General features: G+C 43.7%; 1 protein-coding gene, 1 long non-coding RNA gene and 1 pseudogene across 3 annotated transcripts; all 3 read right to left on the minus strand.

The window, feature by feature from the left end:
* Positions 1 to 21,740, minus strand: part of LOC127922898 (fish-egg lectin-like) — a 115,286-nt pseudogene extending 93,546 nt beyond the window's left edge.
* On the minus strand, positions 2,294 to 4,708 carry LOC127922899 (fish-egg lectin-like). Of its 2 annotated transcripts, XM_052506851.1 has the most exons (6): positions 4,452 to 4,708; positions 4,102 to 4,335; positions 3,715 to 3,932; positions 3,471 to 3,589; positions 2,737 to 2,863; positions 2,294 to 2,385 (listed from the first exon to the last, which is right to left on the minus strand). In XM_052506851.1, the coding sequence occupies exons 1-6, from the start codon at positions 4,504 to 4,506 to the stop codon at positions 2,332 to 2,334; spliced, it is 807 nt and encodes a 268-aa protein (XP_052362811.1). In that variant the 5' UTR covers positions 4,507 to 4,708; the 3' UTR covers positions 2,294 to 2,331. The 2 variants fall into 2 exon arrangements, with proteins under 2 accessions (XP_052362811.1, XP_052362812.1); XM_052506852.1 differs by having other exon boundaries at positions 2,294 to 2,863; positions 4,452 to 4,704.
* Positions 20,093 to 21,250, minus strand: LOC127922904 (uncharacterized). Its single transcript, XR_008112762.1, has 2 exons — positions 21,131 to 21,250; positions 20,093 to 20,536 (listed from the first exon to the last, which is right to left on the minus strand). It is a non-coding gene; the product is annotated as an uncharacterized LOC127922904 (long non-coding RNA).
* Positions 21,741 to 25,079: the final 3,339 nt, after the last annotated feature.

Raw genomic sequence — 25,079 nt, forward strand, 5'->3', positions numbered from 1 at the left:
GGCTTTGCTACATCATCTCGATGCCATGATGGATCGCGTTGTCCAGACCATGGACCGCTGGGAGAGACAGGAAGTCTGGTAGGGCCGTTCGTGTGGGAGCTGGACGCGGACATTGAGCAGGCGTTGCATACAGAGCCCGCTCCCCTCCAGTGTCCCGCCTGGTCATCAGTACGTTCCGTCTGCTGTCCGTGACCAGTTGATCTATTGGGCCCACACATCACCCTCCTCTGATCATCCGGGGATCGGTCTGACGGTGCGCTGTCTGACTGGGAAGTACTGGTGGCTCACCTTGGCTCGGGACGTGAGGGTTTATGTTTCCTCCTGCTCGGTGTGTGCTCAGTGTAAGGCTCCTAGACACCCGCCCAGAGGTAAGCTACATCCCTTAACCGTTCCACAACAGCCTTGGTCACACCTGTCGGTGGATTTTCTAACGGATCTTCGTCCCTCACAGGGAAACACCACGATCCTGGTCGTTGTGGATTGTTTCTCTAAGTCCTGTCGGTTCCTCCCTCTGCCCGGTCTCCCTACAGCCCTACACACGTCTTCCGGCACTACGGGGTGCCTGAGGATATAGTGTTTGATCGAGGTCCCCAGTTCACTTCGAGAGTCTGGAGGGCGTTCATGGAATGTTTGCGGATCTCGATCAGCCTCACCTCGGGTTTCCACCCTGAGAGTAATGGGCAGGTGGAGAGAGTGAACCAGGATGTGGGCAGGTTTCTGCAGTCCTATTACCAGGACCGGCCGGGGGAGTGGGCGGCATTCGTGCCCTGGGCAGAGATGGCGCAGAACTCGCCCCGCCACTCCTCCATTAACCTCTCCCCCTTCCAGTGTGTATTGGGGTACCAGCCGGTTCTGACACCGTGGCATCAGAGTCAGACCGAGGCTCCTGCGGTGGACGATTGGTTCAGACACACGGAGGAGACCTGGGAAGCAAACCATGGTCACCTCCAGCAGGCCGCGCTGCGCAAAAAGATCCCCTGGTGTTCGCAACGGGGGACGGGGTCTGGCTCTCGACCCGAAACCTGCCCGTCCGCCTGCATTGCCGGAAGCTGGGCCCGCGATTTGTGGGTCCATTCAAAGTCATGAGAAGAGTGAATGAGTGAATTCGTTAGAGAGAAATAATGCACGCTCTAGAATGCCCTTCAAGACAATTAAAAACAAGTATTCAACAATGCCATGATATGTGATTTTAAAGGATCCATTGTTTTCATTTGTACCTACTGTACTTGGTAGGTGGTATATTTGTAGAGTTGTTTGATAAGGTTGCTAAGCACCAAAGTGTTATAGTCCGGCACATGAGGAATTGAAAAATTGTATGGTTGAGAGGGATGAGGCAAAAGAGATGGCAAATAGGTCTGGCTGTACAACTGTTTCGAAAACATACTGTACATTTAGAAATCATGTGACTAAACTGAATAAAAATAAGAAACTACACTATGAAACAAAAATAAATAGCATAAAGAATTATATTAAAAAGTTTGAGTACCTTCAATGAAAATTTGGGCAAAAAGGCAAACTCCTCTCCATCATTCATTGAATCAGATTGCTCATTCGTCACAAAACCCACTGGTATTGCCAAACAAACTCAGGCATGACATGCCAGCAACAAACATATTTTTTTTTATTGTCTATCAACAATGACAAGCCACGGGGGTCTGACAACTTGGATGGAAAATTACTGAGGATTAAAGCGGACGATATTGCCACTCCTATTTGCCGTATCTTCAAGTTAAGCCTATTAGAAAGTGAGCGCCCTCAGGCCTGGGGGAAGAAAAAGTTATTCCCCTACCTAAGAATAGTAAAGCCATCTAGCTAACGTTAGCCACCTAGCCAGAGTTTGTAACATATTGTACGCTTTGCAAATTCTTAACATATAATACCAATTGTAATTCGTAACATATCATACGAAATGGTAATGGACATCCACAAATGAATACATACCATACGAAATGTATCATATCATTTTAAATTGAGTGTCTCGGATTTACGTACAGAATAATACTAAATACTCTGAGACCAGGTTACCAGGCTACTCTGAGAGCCAGGTGTAGTGGTGGTAAGGATTCACTCCATGGTGATGAAAGGAAAGCTCTGCTGTTGGGACAGCTTTATGTAGGCCCTAACAGTTTGTGGGCAGTTTGTGTTGTGCAGTGGCTTTGCTGGCATGTATCTAAAAAAAAAAAAATTGGTTGAGTTTGCCACACCAAGATTTCGATGCTAAAATCACCACTGGCAGAGCAACCTAAAATCCCTCTGTTCAATATGATTTTAAAAAACAACACAGAAATTACAATAGTTTCAAAATGAATGCTTTATTGTTGCAGGAAATTATTATATAATGAGATAAACAATGACGAGGATTCCATCCAACCCTATTGATGACCTCTGAAACACAACAAAACCCATGTAGATTGTGAGCAACATGACCGTGCCCAAGTTTTACACTACAATTAAATAGCAGCCATGGCAAAGATCTATTGAAGTGTTAATCAAAGAGTGATCAAGAAAATATCAAATCTATTTTTTTTAAATGTCAATAAGATCATTGAAGAACTGAAAATAATCGGTAGAGCAATAAGTTTTAAAATTAAGGATTTTTATTAACTAATATTGAAATTTATAAAGCTAACTATATAAAGAAGGCTCTTCCAGAAAGAGAGATCAATGAGTTAGCAAGTGAGCTTGTCAGATCCCGAACGGCCTTCAGCTACAGAGGAGAGGCTAATGTGTGCACACCATGGTGACTCCAGACTTGGAGACGACCCAAAGATGGCCCAGGTCATAGGTCACGTGGCCCATGTGCATTGACATTGGGATATTGCTCCATCCGGTGCCCTCTGGTTTACTGGCTGTGATGCCGTCTCTGTGTTGAAGAAAGGGTTGAGGTTCATGTTTTAAAGCTTATGCATTTCTTGAAGTACATCCATTTTTGGACTGTAATAATTGAATATAGCCATAGATTTTTGAAAAATATAACTTCTGCCTCTTGAGCTTTATTCAACCACATCAGAAGCTAAAATGTAAGCTTTTACTCAATAGTTTGAAAACAATGTTATTGTAAACAAACAATGTATAGCTTTAAAAAACATGTTACATTTTTTTTAAACAAATAATTGATCTGTCTTTGCATCCGTAGCTCCATGTATGAATTAGAGGTTGGTTACATTTCTCTAACTACATTCCTCAGCTGTTTACCAAAACAAGTGGTGGGGAGTCTGGGAAGTTGTTGTTTTTATCCCAAACTGTAGCTTTACAGGACATCCCACTTTTACATACTTTATCTTACAATGTCTACACATGTCTTTATAAGTCCTATAAGTTTAGATCTGATTATATTAAACTGATTTTATTTAGGTATCTACAGTATTTTAGTTGTTGTGTAAAGAGCTTCACAAAGCATGTACAGGAAGGATAAAAATTATAATTATACGTAAATCATTATTAGACACATAGTTCAGTAGTAACCTTACCTGGTATAAACAATACCCGCAGAGTTGACCCCAAAGACACTACCATCAGTTGCCACCTCAATCATGGAAAGCTTGCCGTCAATGTGACTCCACCCGTTGTTTTGACAGTCTTGATTCAGCTGGAAACAAACAGATTCAATCAGGTGTTTAGAACAATTGCAACAGTTATAATGTGAAACAGTTTTAGAATAACTGAGGTTCTCCATCCTCTACTCCAGCTCTCACACTCTTTCCCAGATCTTACACTCATTAAGAAGATATCATCATTCTTGTTGACTGCCCAGCACCCAAAGGGTCCACAGCTGTAGTACTTCACAGCTCCTGGCAATCCTGTCCATGGAAGAGGTGAGCCTGAACCCTTGTAGCCAACTGTGGCACTACGTGTCAGACAGAATGGAGTATCGTCCATGTTGGCCCCCGCAATAAACTGTTCACCTCCAGCATCCAACTGTTTCAGAAGGCCTGAAGACCACAAAGACAGACGGACGGACAAGCAAACAAGGAGCACATATCTGTGAGTACTGCCAAATAACCTACAAGTTTACAATTTAAAATGTTTAACAGCCTGATGATATCAGGAAAGCTAAAAAGGTGTCATCTGTATAAATATTAAGTAATTCTCTCCACTAACCTGCAGCTTGCACCCAGTTACCGGCCACATACTTGTAGATTGCATAGTCCTTGTTGACACCCCAGATCCCTGCAGGTCCTACAGTGATATGCTTCAGGGAACCAGGCAGGCGGATCCATTTATCACCTACCAGGTAGTAGGGGATTTGACTTGTGTCCGTAGCAACCACTTGTCCCAGTCCTGCATCGATCTGCATCAGATTCTTGATGTTTTCTACCTCCTGACAGTCCCAGGCTATGGAGACAAAGACATGAGTCTAGCACACAGACAACAAGGAGGATGACATTATGGAGTGAACTTGATGATCAATTTCAAGTTGATCAAGCATTTTTCAGATGATGGTAACTTACCATGACTGATGGTCAGGAGACAGAGGACCAATAGGACGGCTGCAGTGACTCTCATGATGTCTCTGTAGATCTACGGTATACGTTTGGTTGTACACCAGACTTCAATTGTCCCCTTGCAAGACTTTGAGCTTTTATAGCCCTGCACATACCTTTCACCAATGATGGCTTCCTGTTCCACCTGTTTAACAAAGACTTGAGGGTGTCCGTCAGAGAGAAGGTGTCACGCCCTGGTCGAAGTATGTATGTTTGTCTTCATTTATTTGGTCAGGCCAGGGTGTGACATGGGTTTATTTTGTGGTGTGTTTCTGTATTGGGGTTTTAGTAGGTATTGGGATTGTGGCTGAGTAGGGTTGTCTAGGAAAGTCTATGGTTGCCTTGAGGCGGTTCTTAATCAGAGGCAGGTGATTTTCGTTGTCTCTGATTGGGAACCATATTGAGGCAGCCATACTCTTTCAGTGTTTCGTGGGTGAATGTTCCTGTCTTTGTGTTTGTTGTCACAAGATAGGCTGTATAGGTTTTCACGGTCCGGTTATTGTTTTGTATTGTTAGTGTTTATTCTTCATTAAACATGTATCGAATTAACCACGCTGCATTTTGGTCGGATCCTTGTTCCACCTCTTCGTCAGAGGAGGAGATAGAAGAGAACCGTTACAGAAGGGTTGTGTTATTGTCACCTGATGACAAAGATCATTCCTTTAATCTTCTCATGTTTTCTGTGTTTACATTTTCTTTTGTCCTTGTCTTTTTTTTTAACTGTAATTTTTATTCAGACATTTGGAACAACACAAACAAATAATCATAACATTTAAAACATTTCAAAAAGAAGTAGCAAAGACCAATAGAGACTAATTGTAGTGTATAAATACAAATAAAAAATTACACTAACCTATTTCTAACAAAAAACACACAAATAAAGCTAAATTGCACAAATCCTGTATCACACAAATACATATATAGAATTAACACACTTATAAAGAAGAGAACCGGATTATTGCACTTCAAACAGGAAACACACAAACTAAATGTCACCACTAATTGCATTACTAATTGCATTAGTACTGTACAAAGTTAGAGGTGCGCTATTTGATAGATTCCCCAACTCTGCCTACCACGGGCTTCCAGTGGGGAGACCGGAGGTCAACCCTCCCCCCCCCCCTCCCATCTCGTACTTCTGAGAGGTTTACCTTCCCAGGAAGTAGCCTGCCTAGCTCACAAACTAGAATCAGTGAACCCACTCTAACAAAGTTAAGTGACTTGAAAATGAGCGATAGAAAACCATTGCCCAAATGTCACCATTCCGAATATTATTGTTTTTGTTTTTGTGCGGGCGCCCCGTGCCGCCCCGGCAAGATGCCGCCCTGGGCGGCTGCCCATGTCGCCTATACCTAAATCCGCCACTGTATGTATGGGGGACAGAGGAAGGGTCAACCCCCTATTATTTCACACAGTGAGGCAATATCATTTATGTGATTTGTTAAGCCACATTTTACTTCCACTACTTACGCAACAACTATATTGTAGTTAATTCATTGTTATTAATTTGTCAAACATTTCAGATTTGTTTTTTTACTTTGACATTATGGAGTATTCATTGATTATTTTGTGTAGATCAATGACAAAAACAATACAATTAAATCTATTTCAAGCCCACTTTGTAACACAACAAGATGGAGGTGTAGACTGTCTTTAGGCCTGTATGTTTGCTATGTCAACCTACAGTACATCACAAGCGCTGTGTGATCAATAATTGAGGTGTAGAGTATTCACGTGTGTAAAAATGGCGGCCTCCTCTGCTGAGAAAAACAGCCTAGACCAGGAAGAGCCTGTTGAGGATGCTGGTGACCAGCCTTTGCTTAGTTTCCGTGGTCTCTTTGTTGTCTTTTTGTGATGACCAGACTTCAGTGTGTTTTTGATGGTGACCAACATAAGCCAGTCACCAGAATCAAGTCACGTCATGCTGGCTTGAAAAGGGATGTTGTGAACTTTTCTTCTCACAATATGCATCCAGAGTGACTGCCAGGGTTAGAAATAACACGAAATACGACCCAAACTGTTGGATGTGGTCAGACCAGCTTGACCAGCTTCGTCACCAGTATAACAGCATCACCATTATAAGCTTGTATGTTTCCAAAATACAGTGAAGGTTTGTCACCAGCAAAACCAGCTAGACCATGCTGGTCAGACCAGCTAGAACATGATGTCTACCACCTGCTGTCTACCACCTGGCTCTTGACGGCACAAAACGACATCTACACACACAATACCCCATAACGACAAAGCAAGATTTTTTTATGGCTGGGGGCAGTATTGAGTTGCTTGGATGAATAAGGTGCCCAGAGGTGCCCAGAATAAACGCCTGCTACTACTTTCTGCTTTTTGTGACTCCTGTCTTTGGCTGGGAAAATGGCTGTGTTTTTCTGTGATTTGGTGGTTACCTAACATAATCGTTTGTGCTGCTTTTGCTGTAAAGCCTTTTAGAAATCGGACACTGTGGTGGGATTACCAACAAGATTACCTTTAAAATGGTAATTAAAATTGTATGTTTGAGGAATTTTAAATATTTGTTTGAATTTGGCGCCCTGCACTTTCGCTGGCTGTTGTCATATCGATTCTGTTAACGGGATTGCAGCCATAAGAATATTTATATATATATATATATATATTTATTAATATTTATTTACACAAGTATACAGACCATTTGATACTAGACTCGTTTTGAGTACAGGTGCATCCTGTTTCCATTGATTATCCACCTGTTGTAAATTCACTTGATGTGACATGATTTGGAAAGGTACACACCTGTCTATATCTGGTCCCACAGTTGACAGTGCATGTCAGAGAAAAAACCAAGCCATGATATCAAAGGAATTGTCTGTAGAGATCTGAGACAGGATTGTGGCGAGGCACAGATCTAGGGAAGGATACCAACACATTTCTGCAGCATTGAAGGTCCCAAAGAACACAGTGAGATTACATTGATTGGACATTGATTGGACTAAATCGTTTTAAAAATACATTTTGGTATATTAGCTGTCGCTGTTTTAGACTAAGCATAAGGGATTTCATGTTAAAATGTTGAAGATTAAATAGTGCAGGAATAGTGGAGACAGCTTCTGTTTATTTTGTTATACTTGCGGTAACGTGGTTCTAAGTCAGTAGTTGTTTAGTGGTCATGAAATGTCAGAAAGATTTACTTCCTTGAAAATACTGTAAGTCATGTCACTGTTTGTTACGTGCAAAATGCTTTGTGGACTTCACCAGACAGAGGTTGCTATCCGGTTTGGTGATGAAACAAAGGTGTGGTTGAATTTATTCTGTCACGGTGTCACGCCCTGGCCATAGAGAGGCTTTTATTCTCAATTTTGGTTGAGGCCAGGGTGTGATCAGGGTGGTGATTCTAGTTTTTTATTTCTATATTTTCTGTTTCTATGTTTTGGCTGGGTATGGTTCTCAATCAGGGACAGCTGTCTATCATTGTCTCTGATTAGGAATCATACTTAGGCAGCCTGTTTTTCCACTTAGTTGTGGGTAGTTGACTTTGTTAGTGGCCTGTATAGCCCTAGTAAGCTTCACGTTCGTTTTTGTTGTTTCTTGCGTTTGTTGGTGACATTTATAACATAAAAAGAAATGTACTCTCACCACGCTGCACCTTGGTCCGGACATTTCCCTGACAACGTGCGTAACAGAACTACCCACCACAAACGGATCAAGCAGTGTGGTAAGGAGTTCTGGACATGGGAGGACATCCTGAATGGGAAAGGATCCTGGATGTGGGAGGACATCCTGAATGGGAAAGGATCCTGGATGTGGGAGAACATCCTGAATGGGAAAGGATCCTGGATGTGGGAGAACATCCTGAATGGGAAAGGATCCTGGATGTGGGAGGACATCCTGAATGGGAAAGGATCCTGGATGTGGGAGGAGATCCTGGTGGGAAAGGATCCTGGATGTGGGAGGAGATCCTGGTGGGAAAGGATCTCTTGCCGTGGGAGCAGGTGGAAGCAGCGAGGAAGGCAGAAGCAGCGAGTAAAAGGGCCCAGGATTACACAGGGTCACGGCTGGCACTAAAGACCGGGAGGCCAATATTAATATAATTTAATTATGCCAATGTGCTTTCATCAATTGAAAGCCCTTAATCTATTTTATGAGAATTTGTAAAATTTCTTGTTTGCATAAAATAGACGCAGACCAGTCTTTCAATAATAGGTAATAGAATTTATTCTTGGAGCGCGCTACCACTTAAACACATGCCTCAGTTTATATACAGATCATGACGTAATTTCACTGCTTTAACAGAATCCCCTCCTCTCGACCGGGACTAAGGTGAAAAGTTAATTCTAACATACTAACACACTCCCAGATAACTTTTGACCCCTCAACATTATCGATCACCACTGAACTGACAGTTTTATTAGACAGAAAACCTAGGAATGCACTCACTGCCTTATCTAAAAACCCCAGAGCTAAGTTTCAGTTGGGTTAACCATAGGCTAACGACATTATGTGTTTACTCAGTCCCCAACCCATTTGTTTCTGCCTAGTTGGAATGGTGTTCATTAACTTTTATTACTCCTTGTCCTGTCACACAATCCCTTCTTATGAACTCATATTGTCAATCACTTATAAAACAAAGTATAAGTTTACCTACATACAATTCTATTTAAAATGGGGATATTGTTTATTCATTTATCCATAATAAATTCAACAGCCAACACCCCCAAAAATTGTGTGTGTGTGTGTTCATTGGGGGGGAGCACACGAGGAGATTGGCTGAGTCAGGTTGGAACCCTGAGCCAACTCCTTGTGCTTACCGTAGGGAGAGTGGTACTGGTCAGCCACCGTGTTATGCAATGGAGCGCACTGTGTCTCCAGTGCACATTCACAGCCCAGTGCGCTACATTCCAGCTCCCCCCATCGGCCGGCCTAGGGTGGGCTTCCAGCCAGTACGGAATGTGCCGGCTCAGCGCATCTGGCCGCCAGTGCGGCTCTACAGCCCAGATTATCCTGCGCTGGCTCTGCGCACTGTCTCCGGTGCATCTGCACAGCCCAGTGCATCCTGTGCCAGCGCCCCGCCTTTGCCGGGCGAAGGTAACCATCCAGCCAGGACTGGTTGTGCAGGCTCTACGCTCGAGACCTCCAGTGCACCTCCACGGCCCAGTGTATCCGGTGCCTGCTCCCAGAACCAGGCCTCCTGTATGTCTCCCTAGCCTGGTAAGCCCTGTGGCAGCTCGACGGCCTCCAGTCCGGAGCCTCCAACGACGGCCTCCAGTCCGGGGCCTGCAGCGAGGGTCCCCAGTCCGGGGCCTGCAGCGAGGGTCCCCAGTCCGGGGCCTGCAGCGAGGGTCCCCAGTCCCGGTCCTGCAGCGAGGGTCCCCAGTCCGGGGCCTGCAGCGAGGGTCCCCAGTCCGGAGCCTGCAGCGATGGTCCCCAGTCCAAAGGCGCCACCAAAGTGGGAGGAGTCAGAGGTGGAGCGGAGTCTGCGTCCCGCACCGGAGCCGCCACCGAAGTAGATGCCCACCCGGACCCTCCCCTATAGAGTCAGGTTTTTCTGATTTGGATCAAGAAGGTCATTCTGAGAGAGATAGCGGTAGAGCTGGCCAAGGACGGCACGCTCAAGAGTTTTGGAGAGAAAAGAGAGAAGGGATACTGGTCTGTAGTTGTTGACATCGGAGGGATCGAGTGTAGGTTTTTTCAGAAGGGGTGCAACTCTCGCTCTCTTGAAGACGGAAGGGACGTAGCCAGCGGTCAGGGATGAGTTGATGAGCGAGGTGAGGTAAGGGAGAAGGTCTCCGGAAATGGTCTGGAGAAGAGCGGAGGGGATAGGGTCAAGCTGGCAGGTTGTTGGGCGGCCGGCCGTCACAAGACGCGAGATTTCATCTGGAGAGAGAGGGGAGAAAGAGGTCAGAGCACAGGGTAGGGCAGTGTGAGCAGAACCAGCGGTGTCGTTTGACTTAGCAAAAGAGGATCGGATGTCGTCGACCTTCTTTTCAAAATGGTTGACGAAGTCATCTGCAGAGAGGGAGGAGGGGGGATTCAGGAGGGAGGAGAAGGTGGCAAAGAGCTTCCTAGGGTTAGAGGCAGATGCTTGGAATTTAGAGTGGTAGAAAGTGGCTTTAGCAGCAGAGACAGAAGAGGAAAATGTAGAGAGGAGGGAGTGAAAGGATGCCAGGTCCGCAGGGAGGCGAGTTTTCCTCCATTTCCGCTCGGCTGCCCGGAGCCCTGTTCTGTGAGCTCGCAATGAGTCGTCGAGCCACGGAGCGGGAGGGGAGGACCGAGCCGGCCTGGAGGATAGGGGACATAGAGAGTCAAAGGATGCAGAAAGGGAGGAGAGGAGGGTTGAGGAGGCAGAATCAGGAGATAGGTTTGAGCAGAGGGAAGAGATGATAGGATGGAAGAGGAGAGAGTAGCGGGGGAGAGAGAGCAAAGGTTGGGACGGGGCGATACCATCCGAGTAGGGGCAGTGTGGGAAGTGTTGGATGAGAGCGAGAGGGAAAAAGATACAAGGTAGTGGTCGGAGACTTGGAGGGGAGTTGCAATGAGGTTAGTGGAAGAACAGCATCTAGTAAAGATAAGGTCAAGCGTATTGCCTGCCTTGTGAGTAGGGGGGGGGAAGGTGAGAGGGTGAGGTCAAAAGAGGAGAGGAGTGGAAAGAAGGAGGCAGAGAGGAATGAGTCAAAGGTAGACGTGGGGAGGTTAAAGTCGCCCAGAACTGTGAGAGGTGAGCCGTCCTCAGGAAAGGAGCTTATCAAGGCATCAAGCTCATTGATGAACTCTCCGAGGGAACCTGGAGGGCGATAAATGATAAGGATGTTAAGCTTGAAAGGGCTGGTAACTGTGACAGCATGGAATTCAAAGGAGGCGATAGACAGATGGGTAAGGGGAGAAAGAGAGAATGACCACTTGGGAGAGATGAGGATCCCGGTGCCACCACCCCGCTGACCAGAAGCTCTCGGGGTGTGCGAGAACACGTGGGCGGACGAGGAGAGAGCAGTAGGAGTAGCAGTGTTATCTGTGGTGATCCATGTTTCCGTCAGTGCCAAGAAGTCGAGGGACTGGAGGGAGGCATAGGCTGAGATGAACTCTGCCTTGTTGGCCGCAGATCGGCAGTTCCAGAGGCTACCGGAGACCTGGAACTCCACGTGGGTCGTGCGCGCTGGGACCACCAGATTAGGGTGGCCGCGGCCACGCGGTGTGGAGCGTTTGTGTGGTCTGTGCAGAGAGGAGAGAACAGGGATAGACAGACACATAGTTGACAGGCTACAGAAGAGGCTACGCTAATGCAAGGAGATTGGAATGACAAGTGGACTACACGTCTCGAATGTTCAGAAAGTTAAGCTTACGTAGCAAGAATCTTATTGACTAAAATGATTAAAATGATACAGTACTGCTGAAGTAGGCTAGCTGGCAGTTGTTGACACTACACTAATCAAGTCGTTCCGTTGAGTGTAATAGTTTCTACAGTGCAGCTATTCGGGGGCTAGCTGGCTAGCTAGCAGTGTTGATTACGTTACGTTGCGTTAAAAGAACGACAATAGCTGGCTAGCTAACCTAGAAAATCGCTCTAGACTACACAATTATCTTTGATACAAAGACGGCTATGTAGCTAGCTATGTAGCTAGCTACGATCAAGCAAATCAAACCGTTGTGATGTAATGAAATGAAATGAAAATGTGATACTACCTGTGGAGCGAAGCGGAATGCGACCGGGTTGTTGAGTGCAGAAGTTATATTCACATAGCATTTGTCTTCATTTGTCAGATTAACTCTTTCTGTAGAAGAACTGTTTCCTCCTTTTATCTTCTTCTCTGGAAACAGTCAGGCAACAATACATACTGTACTTGCGGTAGGTAGCCAGCGGCTAAGGAATTAGACCTGTGGCCCGAAAAGTGTCCTGTTCGAATCCCGGGCTGGTCGCTGGAATAAACAGGCGGAATTGATTTCACAACTGAAGGGCTGCTGGGTTCCCATCCTCAAAACATTCCCTTGATGTTGGGACCTTGAGCAAAGTCCCCGATAACCCCACAACATGCCTTCTATCTAGGGGTGCTGCACTGCAGATTGAACTTGTGCTCCTCTCAACTGTATGTGTGATGTCTGCTGTTTGGGGGGGTGAGTACGGAGCAGAAGACATATATTTTGGTTGTTCGCTCTAACTAATGGACAAAGTTGTATTGTAAAGAAGTCAGCCAGAGTTGACGTGGGCCATAGTTCAAACAAAGATATGCTTCCCTGGTGACCATTGCAAAACTACCTTGACTCCACACACAGAGACGTGTACATAGCTCTCCCTCGCCCTCCATTTGGCAAATCTGACCATAATTCCATCCTCTTGTCACGCCCTGACCTTAGAGATCCCTATTATTCTCTATGTTTGGTTAGGTCAGGGTGTGACTCGGGTGGGATAGTCTATGTTTTCTATTTCTTTGTTTTGGCCGAGTGTGGTTCCAAATCAGAGGCAGCTGTCTATCGTTGTCTCTGATTGGGGATCACATATAAGTTGTTTGTTTTTTGTGGGATCTTGTTTTCTGCTTCGCGTCTGTACCTGACAGAACTATACGCTTTTGTTTTCGAAAGTTATTTTGTTTGAGTGTTTTAAAAAAAAAAAAAATCATGAACACTTTGAGGAGTACACCACATCAGTCACTGTTTTCATCAATAAGTGCATCGATGATGTCGTCCCCACAGTGACCAGTACATATCCCAACCAGAAGCTTTGGATTACAGGCAACATCCGCACTGAGCTAAAGGGTAGAGCTGCCGCTTTCAAGGAGCAGGATTCCAACCCGAAAGCTTATACGTAATCCTGCAAAGCCCTCCAGCGAACAATCAAACAGGCAAAGCGTCAATACAGGACTAACATTGAATCGTACTACACCAGCTCCGACGCTCATTGAATGTTGCAGGGCTTGCAAACTATTACAGACTACAAAGGGAAGCACAGCCGCGGGCTGCCCAGTGACACAACACTACCAGACAAGTTAAATTACTTCTATGCTCTCTTCGAGGCAAGTAACACTGAAACATGCATGAGAGCATCAGCTGTTCCGGACGACTGTGTGATCACTCACTCACGATGTGAGTAAGACCTTTAAATAGGTCAACATTCACAAGGCACCGGGCCAGATGGATTGCAAGGACGTGTACTCCGAGCATGCGCTGATCAACTGGCAAGTGTCTTCACTGACATTTTCAACCCGTTCCTGACTGAGTCTGTAATATCAACATGTTTCAAGCAGAATCCCATAGTCCCTGTGCCCAAGAACACTAAGGTAACCTGTCTAAATGACTACCAACCTGTAGCACTCACGTCTGGCTCACATCAACACCATTATCCCAGAAACCCTAGAATCACTCAGATTTTCATACTGATGATGCAATCTCTATTGTACTGCCCTTTGCCACCTGGACAAAAGGAATACCTATGTGAGAATGCTATTCATTTACGACAGCTCAGCCTTCAACACCATAGTGCCCTCAAAGCTCATAACTTAGCTAAGGAACCTGGTAATTAACACCTCCCTCTGTAACTGGATCCTGGACTTCCTGATGGGCCGCCCCCAGGTGTTAAAGGTAGGTAACAAAACATCCGTCACGCTGATCCTCAACACGGGTGCCCCTCAAGGGTGCGTGCTCAGTCCCCTCCTGTACTCCCTGTTCACTCATGACTGCAGTGCCAGGCACAACTCCAACACCATCATTAGATTTGCAGATGACACAACAGTGAGACAGCCTATAGGGAGGAGGAGCCAGGACAACAACCTCTCCCTCAACATGATCAAGACAAAGAAGATGATTGTGGACAACAGGAAAGGGAGGACTGAGCACGCCCCTATTCTCGTCGACAGGACTGTAGTGGAGCAGGTTGAGAGCTTCAAGTTCCTTGGTGTCCACATCACCAACAAACTATCATGGTCCAAACACACAAAGACATTTGTGAACTAGAACTATTTCTCCATGCAAGACAAGAACGTGGGCTCTATCAAATCTGCCCCAAGTAGCCACAGACCAGATAAACAGATAAAACAATCTCACAAGAGTAGACAGGGTAAACCCGTTTTCACAATTTATATTAGTTCCATGTATAGTACAAAAAAAGAAGTATAAAAAACATCAATAATCAATATGCAGAAACAGTTTGTGATCCGTTGAAAAGTTCATGTACTCTGATTACTTGTTTTATTTGTTAACTAACACATTATCAACTGCATATGCACCAAAAACCATGTTGTTTTGATAAGTGGCATTTGTTCAGCTCTAACACAACTGACACATCTGGTGAATCATTTGTTTATCACTGGTAAGAAGAGAATTTGCTAAAGACAGTCATCTACATTTTAGAGTGTCGGATGGAGATTCAGGGAGGCTGCCGAAACAGGGAAGGAAACCAACTCTGTTGCTTTTCATTTAACCTCAATGAATCACAACCCTACAGGGGATATCAACATTGATAAGAATTTGCTGTTATTTCAGTGGTAGCACACTGGGAAATATGTTAATGAGACATGTATTTTCAGCCAACAGAGTTTTCTAAAGTTGTCAGTCTCAGCAAATTATACTCTCCTGTTTGATCAACTCAGCCTATTTGTGTTGCAAACTTCAATATTTAAGTTCAATATTGTTTTACATTAAGCAAAAATCATTGGGTTGATGGAGTATTCCATGTCAGCTGAACAATTACTCAATTTTAATTACAGCCATATCGAAGCTCACTGGACTTTTCCCAAGTGAAATGTTTTAAAGTGTACATTTAGGTAAGATGTTTATGTCACGTCTGTGACTGAACTATTTGAACATTGATTGATGACTAGTTATGGGATGCCTATTATTCTGTGTAGTTATGGGATGCTGATTGCTCATCTAACATTGAACTATGAACATTGGAACATTGACTGAGTGCCTAGTTATTGGACACTGATGGTAGATCGAGCTATGATCATGATGTATTATGAGAGATGATGAGCTATGACAAGGATTGCATTCTCAAATGCCTTGTTCATACAGAATGATGGATGTTTCTGCCCGCTACTAATTATTATTCCAGACGTGGAGACGACCCAAAGACGACCCAGGTCGTAGGTCACGTGCTTCATGCACATCAGGGATTTACATTAATGTCTGAAAGGCACCTGCCCATTGGGCAAGCCAGGAGTATTTTTTGGTTACCTGAAGATTGGATCACTTGCCTGAAAATGTAAATGAGCTGTTCACACTCAGAATTGTCTTTTAACTACACATAGGGGTGAAAAAAAACCTCATGTAATTCTGCCCAAAAACCATTACAATTGCTCTCAACCAGTGGCACATGGGCTTTTTAGGTGAGCACTGATGTCGCCCTGTGATAAGGCAGGGGTACAAAATATTTTGCATGTTCATTCCCATCGCTGTGACGCTCCACCAACATAAATGATGTAGCAGATAGAGCCAGGGTGAGACATGAGCCATTCACAAAAACTCTAGGCTATTACACAACTTTTTATGATGTTAGAGACATGACAAATGAATGGCGAATGAATTTAAAAAATAATGGTATAGCCTACACTCAAATACGATGTGGTTCAACGAGAACATTGACATTTTGCCAAGGCAGAGATGAGTGGCCGGCACCGAAACGCGCGGCAACAGCAGTGGACGTATAAATTCTTCCCTACTGACAGTAGCCAAATTTGACATTAAACTTTTTGGTGTTTTGTGAAAAAGATGTCTCTTTCCACTCACCACTATTTGGAAGCTGGAAATATCTTGCAAGTGGATAAACATGTGCGGGTGGCCTATGGAGGAGCCCTTTGAAATGATAGTTTGACAATCAGATGAAAAAATTATTGATTTGTTATGTTTATGCCACATGAAACCACAAGCCTTGGTTTCATGCATGTCAACATCAGAAGCCTCCTCCCTAAGTTTGTTTTACTCACTGCTTTAGCACACTCTGCTAACCCTGATGTCCTTGCCGTGTCTGAATCCTGGCTCAGGAAGGCCACCAAAAATTCAGAGATTTCCATACCCAACTATAACATCTTCCGTCAAGATAGAACTGCTAAAGGGGGAGGAGTTGCAGTCTACTGCAGAGATAGCCTGCAAAGTAATGTCATACTTTCCAGGTCCATACCCAAACAGTTCGAACTACTAATTCTGAAAATCACTCTCTCCAGAAATAAGTCTCTCACTGTTGCCGCCTGCTACCGACCCCCCTCAGCTCCCAGCTGTGCCCTGGACACCATTTGTGAATTGATTGCCCCCCATCTAGCTTCAGAGTTTGTTCTGCTAGGTGACCTAAACTGGGATATGCTTAACACCCCGGCAGTCCTACAATCTAAGCTAGATGCCCTCAATCTCACACAAATCATCAAAGAACCCACCAGGTACAACCCTAACTCTGTAAGCAAGGGCACCCTCATAGATGTCATCCTGACCAACTGGCCCTCCAAATACACCTCCGCTGTCTTCAACCAGGATCTCAGCGACCACTGCCTCATTGCCTGTATCCGCTACGGTGCCGCAGTCAAACGACCACCCATCATCACTGTCAAACGCTCCCTAAAACACTTCTGTGAGCAGGCCTTTCTAATCGACCTGGCCCGGGTATCCTGGAAGGACATTGACCTCATCCCGTCAGTTGAGGATGCCTGGTCATTCTTTAAGAGTAACTTCCTCACCATTTTAGATAAGCATGCTCCGTTCAAAAAATGCAGAACTAAGAACAGATACAGCCCTTGGTTCACTCCAGACCTGACTGCCCTCGACCAGCACAAAAACATCCTGTGGCGGACTGCAATAGCATCGAACAGTCCCCACGATATGCAACTGTTCAGGGAAGTCAGGAACCAATACACGCAGTCAGTCAGGAAAGCTAAGGCCAGCTTCTTCAGGCAGAAGTTTGCATCCTGTAGCTCCAACTCCAAAAATTCTGGGACACTGTGAAGTCCATGGAGAACAAGAGCACCTCCTCCCAGCTGCCCACTGCACTGAGGCTAGGGAACACGGTGACCACCGACAAATCCATGATTATCGAAAACTTCAACAAGCATTTCTCAACGGCTGGCCATGCCTTCCGCCTGGCTACTCCTACCTCGGCCAACAGCCCCGGCCCCCCCGCAGCTCCTCGCCCAAGCCTCTCCAGGTTCTCCTTTACCCAAATCCAGATAGCAGATGTTCTGAAAGAGCTGCAAAACCTGGACCCGTATAAATCAGCTGGGCTTGACAATCTGGACCCTCTATTTCTGAAACTATCCGCCACCATTGTCGCAACCCCTATTACCAGCCTGTTCAACCTCTCTTTCATATCGTCTGAGATCCCCAAGGACTGGAAAGCTGCCGCAGTCATCCCCCTCTTCTGTGAGTCGGTATATTTCACATAAAAGTGAATCCTCGGGATTGTATTTTCCTTCCTTTTTAGACCACAAATGCCTAATAAAATATTTCAAATTTCAGGCTAACTCTCTCTCTCTCTCTCAATGTGTGTCTGTGGTGATTTAATGAAGAGTAAAGTTTAGGCCTCAACACATTGCTGAATTTATCTGAAATAACATCTGATTTTCTGTCGGTGTCCATTTTGAAAGTACTAAAGGAATAGGCCTACCTCGTCACAGCTCGTTTGCTAATGATCAGAACAAACATTGTGAATTTACTGAACATAAATGTAATAATGTTTGTGTATGGTTCAAAAGTCTAAACTCATGTCGGCATATGTTATTATTGAAGGAGAATGTGATTCTTATCGAGTTACACAAATCCACAAGGAATCCATAGAAACCATATTTATTTAAGCAAGTCTGCCATATCAGCTGTTTTTATAAAATGCAGTGAATTATGCCGAATTAACTGTATTGCTGCCAGACGATGCTCAGCCTGGTCTCATAAACGTAAGTCTGGGACACTCAACTTAGTATGTATGATATGTTAGGTTTGGTATGACACATGATTACTTAAGTCTAGGTGGATGGGTGGGCGTATAACGCGTTTGAATCTCATCACGGCTAGCTTTAGCAATTTAGCTAATTAGCACCATCAACTACTTACTATTTATTAGGTATTTCACAACTACTTAACATGTTAGCTAACTCTTCCCCTAACCTTAAACCTTTTAGCTAACCCTTCCTCTAACCTTAACCCTTTAACCTAACTCCTAAACTTAATCCCTAACCTAGCCTAGCTAACATTAGCCACCTAGCTAACATTAGCCACCTAAACAGAATATGTAACATATTGTAAGTTTTGCAAGTTCGTAACATATAATACAATTTATAATTTGTAACATATTGTATGAAAATGGTAATGGACATCCACAAATGAATACATCCCATACGAAATGTAACATATCATACTAAATAGTGGTCCCAGATTTACATACAGAATAATACTAATTACTCTGAGACCAGGTTGCCAGGCTCCGCTGATAGTCAGGTGTATTGGTGGTAAAGATTCACTCCATGGTGCAGAAAGGAAAGCTCTGCTGTCTGGATAGCTTTATGTGGGCCCTAACGGTATGTGGGCACTGTCTGTCACCCTTATACTGCAATTAATGGATTGTTTTGTAATGTACTTTAATGTACTACCGGTACTTAAGTAATTTTTTTGGTATCTGTACTTTATTTTACTATTTATATTTTTGCCAACTTGTACTTTTACTTCACTACATTCCTAAAAAAAAACATGTACTTTTTACTCCATACATTTTCCCTTGCACCCAAAAGTAAATGGTTCGATTCACACCCTTATCAGAGAACATCCCTTGTCATTGTCACGACTTCCACCGAAGGTGGCTCCTCTTCCTGTTCGGGAGGTGCTCGGTGGTCGTCGATGCCGGCCTACTAGCTTCCACCAATCCATTTTTTCTTTTTCGTTTGTGTCTGTCTGTTTCTGACACCTGTGTTCTATTGAGTTAATTTATGTGGGTTTATTAACCTCGTTGCCTGCTGTTATTTTGTGCGGGAATATGTCTGTGTTTGTTCGGGGCCTGTGCTAGATTGCGCCACAGGCTATTCTAACGGTCGTCTGTGCCGTTGTGATTTATTTAGGAGTAGATTGTTTTTTTCCCTCCTGTTGTCACTTCGAATTCCTGTTTTGTTGGGCGCCATCGTTGGGTTTGTTTCCTGACCAGTTTTGTTGCGTTTTGGACTTCCAAATAAATATTTGGACCTCAGTGCTCTCCTGCTCCTGACTCTTGCACCTACCTCGTCCTAGTGAGGCACCTTACAGTCATCCATACTGCCTCTGATCTGGTGAAATCACTAAAGAGAGTTAGGGTATTCCCCTAGCAATCCGTCAATTTTTTTTATTGTGCCATCTGGTTTACTTAAAATAAGGAATTTTTACTTTTACTTTTGATACTTATGTACATTTTTAGCAATTCCATTTACTTCTAGTACTTAAGTATATTTCAAACTATATACTTTTCGACTTTTAATCAAGTAGTATTTTAATTGGCGACTTTCATTTGAGTAATTTTCTAATAAGGTATCTTTACTTTTACTCAAGTATGACAATTAAGTACTTTTTTCCACCAGTGTAGTGGCTTTGCTGGAATATATCTCAAACAATTTGTTGAGTTTGCCCCACCAAGATGTACATGCTAAAATCGTCACTGGCAGAGCAACTAAAATCCCCCTGTTCAATATGAAAACAAAGAAACACGGAAATTAAAATAGCTTCAAACTGAATGCTTTATTTTTGCGGGAAATTATTATATAATGAGATAATAAGCATTAAAAAGGATTCCATCCATCTTTATGAATAACCTCTGAAGCAAGATCATTAAGATCAGTGATGACTATTGACAGAGATAAAGTACTGAAAAGTATAGTTAGTATTAGGTTTTAGAATGAAGGATTCTTATGAACTAATGTTGGGCATTCTCAAGCAGAAGGCTGTTCCAGAAAGAGAGATCGATGAGTTAGCAAGTGAACTTTAGACAGATCCCCAACGGTCATCAGATGCAGAGGAGAGGCTAAGGTGTGCACACCATGGTGACTCCAGACTTGGAGACCGCCCAAAGACGGCCCAGGTCATAGGTCACGTGGCCCATGCGCATGCACATTGAGACATGGCTCCATCCAGTGCCCTCTGGTTTACTGGCTGTGATGCCGTCTCTGTGTTGAAGAAAGGGTTGGGGTTCATGTTTTAAAGCTTATCCATTTTTTTAAGTACATCCATTTTTGGACTGTAATAATTGAATATAGCCATAGATTTTTGAAGAATACAACTTCTGCCTCTTGAGCTTTATTCAACCACATCAGAAGCTAAAATGTAAGCTTTTCCTCCATTGTTTGAAAACAATGTTATTGTAAACAAACAATGTATAGCTTTAAAAAACATGTTACATTATTTTTAAAACAAATAATTGATCTGTCTTTGCATCCGTAGCTCCATGTATGAATTAGAGGTTGGTTACATTTCTCTAACTACATTCCTCAGCTGTTTACCAAAACAAGTGGTGGGGTGTCTGGGAAGTTGTTGTTTTTATCCCAAACTGTAGCTTTACAGGACATCCCACTTTTACATACTTTATCTTACAATGTCTACACATGTCTTTATAAGTCCTATAAGTTTAGATCGGATTATATTTATGTATCTACAGTATTTTACTAGTTGTGTAAAGAGCTTCACAAAGGATGTACAGTAAGGATAATAATTATAATTAAATGTATACCATTATTAGACACATAGTTCAGTAGTAACCTTACCTGGTATAAACATGGCCTGCAGAGGTGACCCCAAAGACTCTACCATCAGTTGCCACCTCAATCATGGAAAGCTTGCCGCCAATGTGACTCCACCCGTTGTTTTGACAGTCTTGATTCAGCTGGAAAGCGGCAGGCGGATCCATTTATCACCTACCAGGTAGTAGGGGATTTGACTTGTGTCCGTAGCAACCACTTGTCCCAGTCCTGCATCGATCTGCATCAGATTCTTGATGTTTACTACCTCCTGACAGTCCCAGGCTTTGGAGACAAAGACATGAGTTGAGCACACAGACAACAAGGAGGATGAAATTATGGAGCGAACTTGATGATCAAATCCAAGTTGATCAAGCATGTTTCAGATGATGGTAACTTACCATGACTGATGGTCAGGAGACATAGGACCAATAGGACGGCTGCAGTCGCTCTCATGATGTCTCTGTAGATCTACGGTATACGTTTGGTTGTAAACCAGACTTCAATTGACTTTGCACTTTTATAGTGTTGTGGAAAATATTGAATCAAATAATTCACCAATAGCGGAACTTGTGAATTTATTACAAAGTAACAGAGCCGAGCAATTCCATGGAACAACTGACTCTTCTTAGTACTTGGCTTTTATACCTTCTCATCCTTACATAAGTGTCACTCCACTTTACGAATCTTGTTGTCTTACTTAGTTTCCATTCTCTTATTGGCTCAGACATTGGGGCATCGACTCTATTGGTGACGCGCCATGCACACTCCTACTATCACTAGCCTATCACTGTATAGCTAATGTTCCTGTCCAAAAGTCTATACAAGTTCAGGCCGGTGTTGTCTATGTATGAATAGCCCATATGCGTGTCCAAAAGCTGAAATAAATCATTCACTCTACTATTATTCTGACATTTCACATTCTTAAAATAAAGTGGTGATCCTAACTGACCTAAGACAGGGAATGTTTACTAGGATTAAATGTCAGGAATTTCATTTCTCTTTAACAAATGATCCATGTGGACACCCCTTCAAATTTGTGGATTTGTATAAAATCAAGCAAACAGCCATGCAATCTTCATAGACAAACATTGGCAGTAGAATGGCCTTACTGGATAGCTCAGTGACTTTCAACTTGGCACCGTCCTAGGATGCCATCTTTCCAACAAGTCAGTTCATAAAATGTCTGTCCTGCTAGAGCTGCCCCGTTCAACTGTAAGTGCTGTTATTGTGAAGTGGAAACATCTAGGAGCAACAACGGCTCAGCCGCAAAGTGGTAGGCCAAACAAGCACACAGAACTGGACCGCCGAGTGCTGAAGCGCGCAGTGCGTAAAAATCGTCTTTCCTCGTTTGCAACACTCACTACCGAGTTCCAAACTGCCTCTGTAAACAACATCAGCACAATAAATGTTAATTGAGAGATTCATGAAATTAGTTTCCATTGCCAAGCAACCGTTCAGATGTCTTAGATTAGATTGTGCATTGCCAAGTGTCGGTTGGAGGGGTGTAAACCTAGCCGCCATTGGACTCTGGAGAAGTGGAAACGCGTTCTCTGGAGTGATGAATCCCGCTTTGCCATCTGGCAGTGGTTTGGCGGATGCCAGGAGAACGCTACCTGCCCAAATGCATAGTGCCAACTGTAAAGTTTGGTGGAGGAGGAAAAATGGTCTGGGCCTGTTTTTCATGGTTCGTGGGTAGGCCCCCCTAGGTCATGTAGTGTATGTAAAGGAATTAGCCCTGTATGCACACTGAAACGGACCAAGAAGGTGGTGTATTTCAGGATGTGGTCTCAAGATTGTGCATCATGATAAACAGCCTGTTGTGTGTTTGATGTATCAGGGGTTGGCTACTCTAACAAAAGATTAATACAGGACAAACAAACACTGTTTATCCATGCAAAGGCGACCGCAGTCTCTGGTCGCTTTGTCGTTATGGGGTACTGTGTTTGTAGATGTTGTTTTGTGCCGTCTGCTTTGCTTAATATAAGGAATGCAAAATGAGTTATACTTTTAATTTTGATACTTAAGTATATTTAGACTATTACTCAAGGACCATTTTCTGGGTGACTTTCACTTTTACTTCAGTAATTTTCTATTAATGTATGTTTACTTTTACTCACGTATGGGTACTTTTTCCACCACTATCGGAGTATCGGTACAAAATATAATTACAAGTACCCTTCAAGATCAATTTCATTATGAATCCTGTGTAACACCAAGTAAATGCAATGTACTTATGCAGATTTTACATTGTCACGGTCGTCTTCTGACATATGTCTTATATACAATGACGTCCTACCAAAAGGCAAAAGGCCTCCTGCGGGGACGGGTGATTAAAAATACAAATAAATGAAATACAAATATAGGACAAAACACACATCCCGAAAGAGAGACAACACTACATAAAGAGAGACCTAAGACAACAACATAGCATGGCAGCAACACATGAAAACACAGCATGGTAGCAGCAGCACATGGTACCAACATTACTGGGCACAGACAACAGCACAAAGGGCAAGAAGGTAGGGACAACAATAGGTAAATCACGTAAAACAGCCACAATCTGTCAGTAAGAGTGTCCATGATTGAGTCTTTGGATGAAGATATTGAGATAAAACTGTCCAGTTTGAGTGTTTGTTGCAGCTCATTCCAGTCGCTAGCTGCAGCAAACTGAAACGACGAGTGACCCAGGGATATGTGTGCTTTGAGGAACTTTAACAGAATGTGACTGGCAGAACGGGTGTGTATGTGGAGGATGAGGGCTGCAGTAGATATCTCAGATAGGGGGGAGTGATACCTAAGAGAGTTTTATAAATAAGCATCAACCAGTGGGTCTTGTGACAGGTATACAGAGAGGACCAGTTTATAGAGTAGTATAGAGTGCAGTGATGTGTCCATTGGTGGCAAATCTGAATGGTAAAGAACATCTAGCCGCTCAAGAGCACCCTTACCTGCCGATCTATAAATTATGTCTCCGTAATCTAGCATGGGTAGGATAGTCATCTGAATCAGGGTTAATTTGGCAGCTGGAGTGAAAGAGGAGCGATTACCATAGAGGAAACCAAGTCTAGATATAACTTTAGTCTGCAGCGTTGATATGTGCTGAGAGAAGTGCAGCCTACCGTCTAGCCATACTTCCAAATACTTATATGAGGTGACTACCTCAAGCTCTAAACCCTCAGAGGTAGTAATCACACCTGTGGGGAGAGGGGCATTCTTCGTACTTCACCACATGACCTTTGTTTTGGAGGTTTTCATAACAAGGTTAAGGGCAGAGAAAGCTTGTTGGACACTAAGAAAGCTTTGTTGTAGAGCGTTTAACACAATATCCGGGAAGGGGCCAGCTGAGTATAAGACTGTATCATCTGCATATAAATGGATGAGAGAGCATCCTACTGCCTGAGCTATGTTGTTGATGTAAATTGAGAAGAGCGTGGGGCCTAGGATAGAGCCTTGGGGTACACCCTCGGTGACAGGCAGTGGCCGAGACAGCAGATAAACTATTGTCTGTCTTTCTCTTTGAGTCAACTACCCACTACATTTTATGCACAGCAGTGCTAGTTAGCTGTAGCTTGTGCTTTCAGTACTAGATTCATTCTCTGGTCCTTTGACTGTGTAAACAACATCTCAGTTCATGCTGCAAGAGCTCTGATAGGTTGGAGGAAGTCTTCCCGAAGTCATCATAACTACTGTGTTAATTACAAATGACTACTAATATACCCAGAGGAGTATGGAAGTTAGCTGTCCTCCAGCTACACCATTGTACTACCCTACAGAATGCTGTTGAGACTACTGTAGACCTTCATTTAAAAACAGTGTGTTTTAATCAATTATTTGGTGACGTGAATATATTTTGTATAGTTTTATCTGACAAGGAGAGTCCAGGATGTGTGTGTGGGTCTGTGTGCGCGTGCGTGTGTGCTGGTGGGTGCGTGCTGGTGGGTGCCTTTAGCATAACGGGGTTGCTGGGGAAAAG

Source organism: Oncorhynchus keta, unplaced genomic scaffold, assembly GCF_023373465.1.
Source record: "Oncorhynchus keta strain PuntledgeMale-10-30-2019 unplaced genomic scaffold, Oket_V2 Un_contig_2759_pilon_pilon, whole genome shotgun sequence".
Lineage (NCBI taxonomy): Eukaryota > Metazoa > Chordata > Actinopteri > Salmoniformes > Salmonidae > Oncorhynchus > Oncorhynchus keta.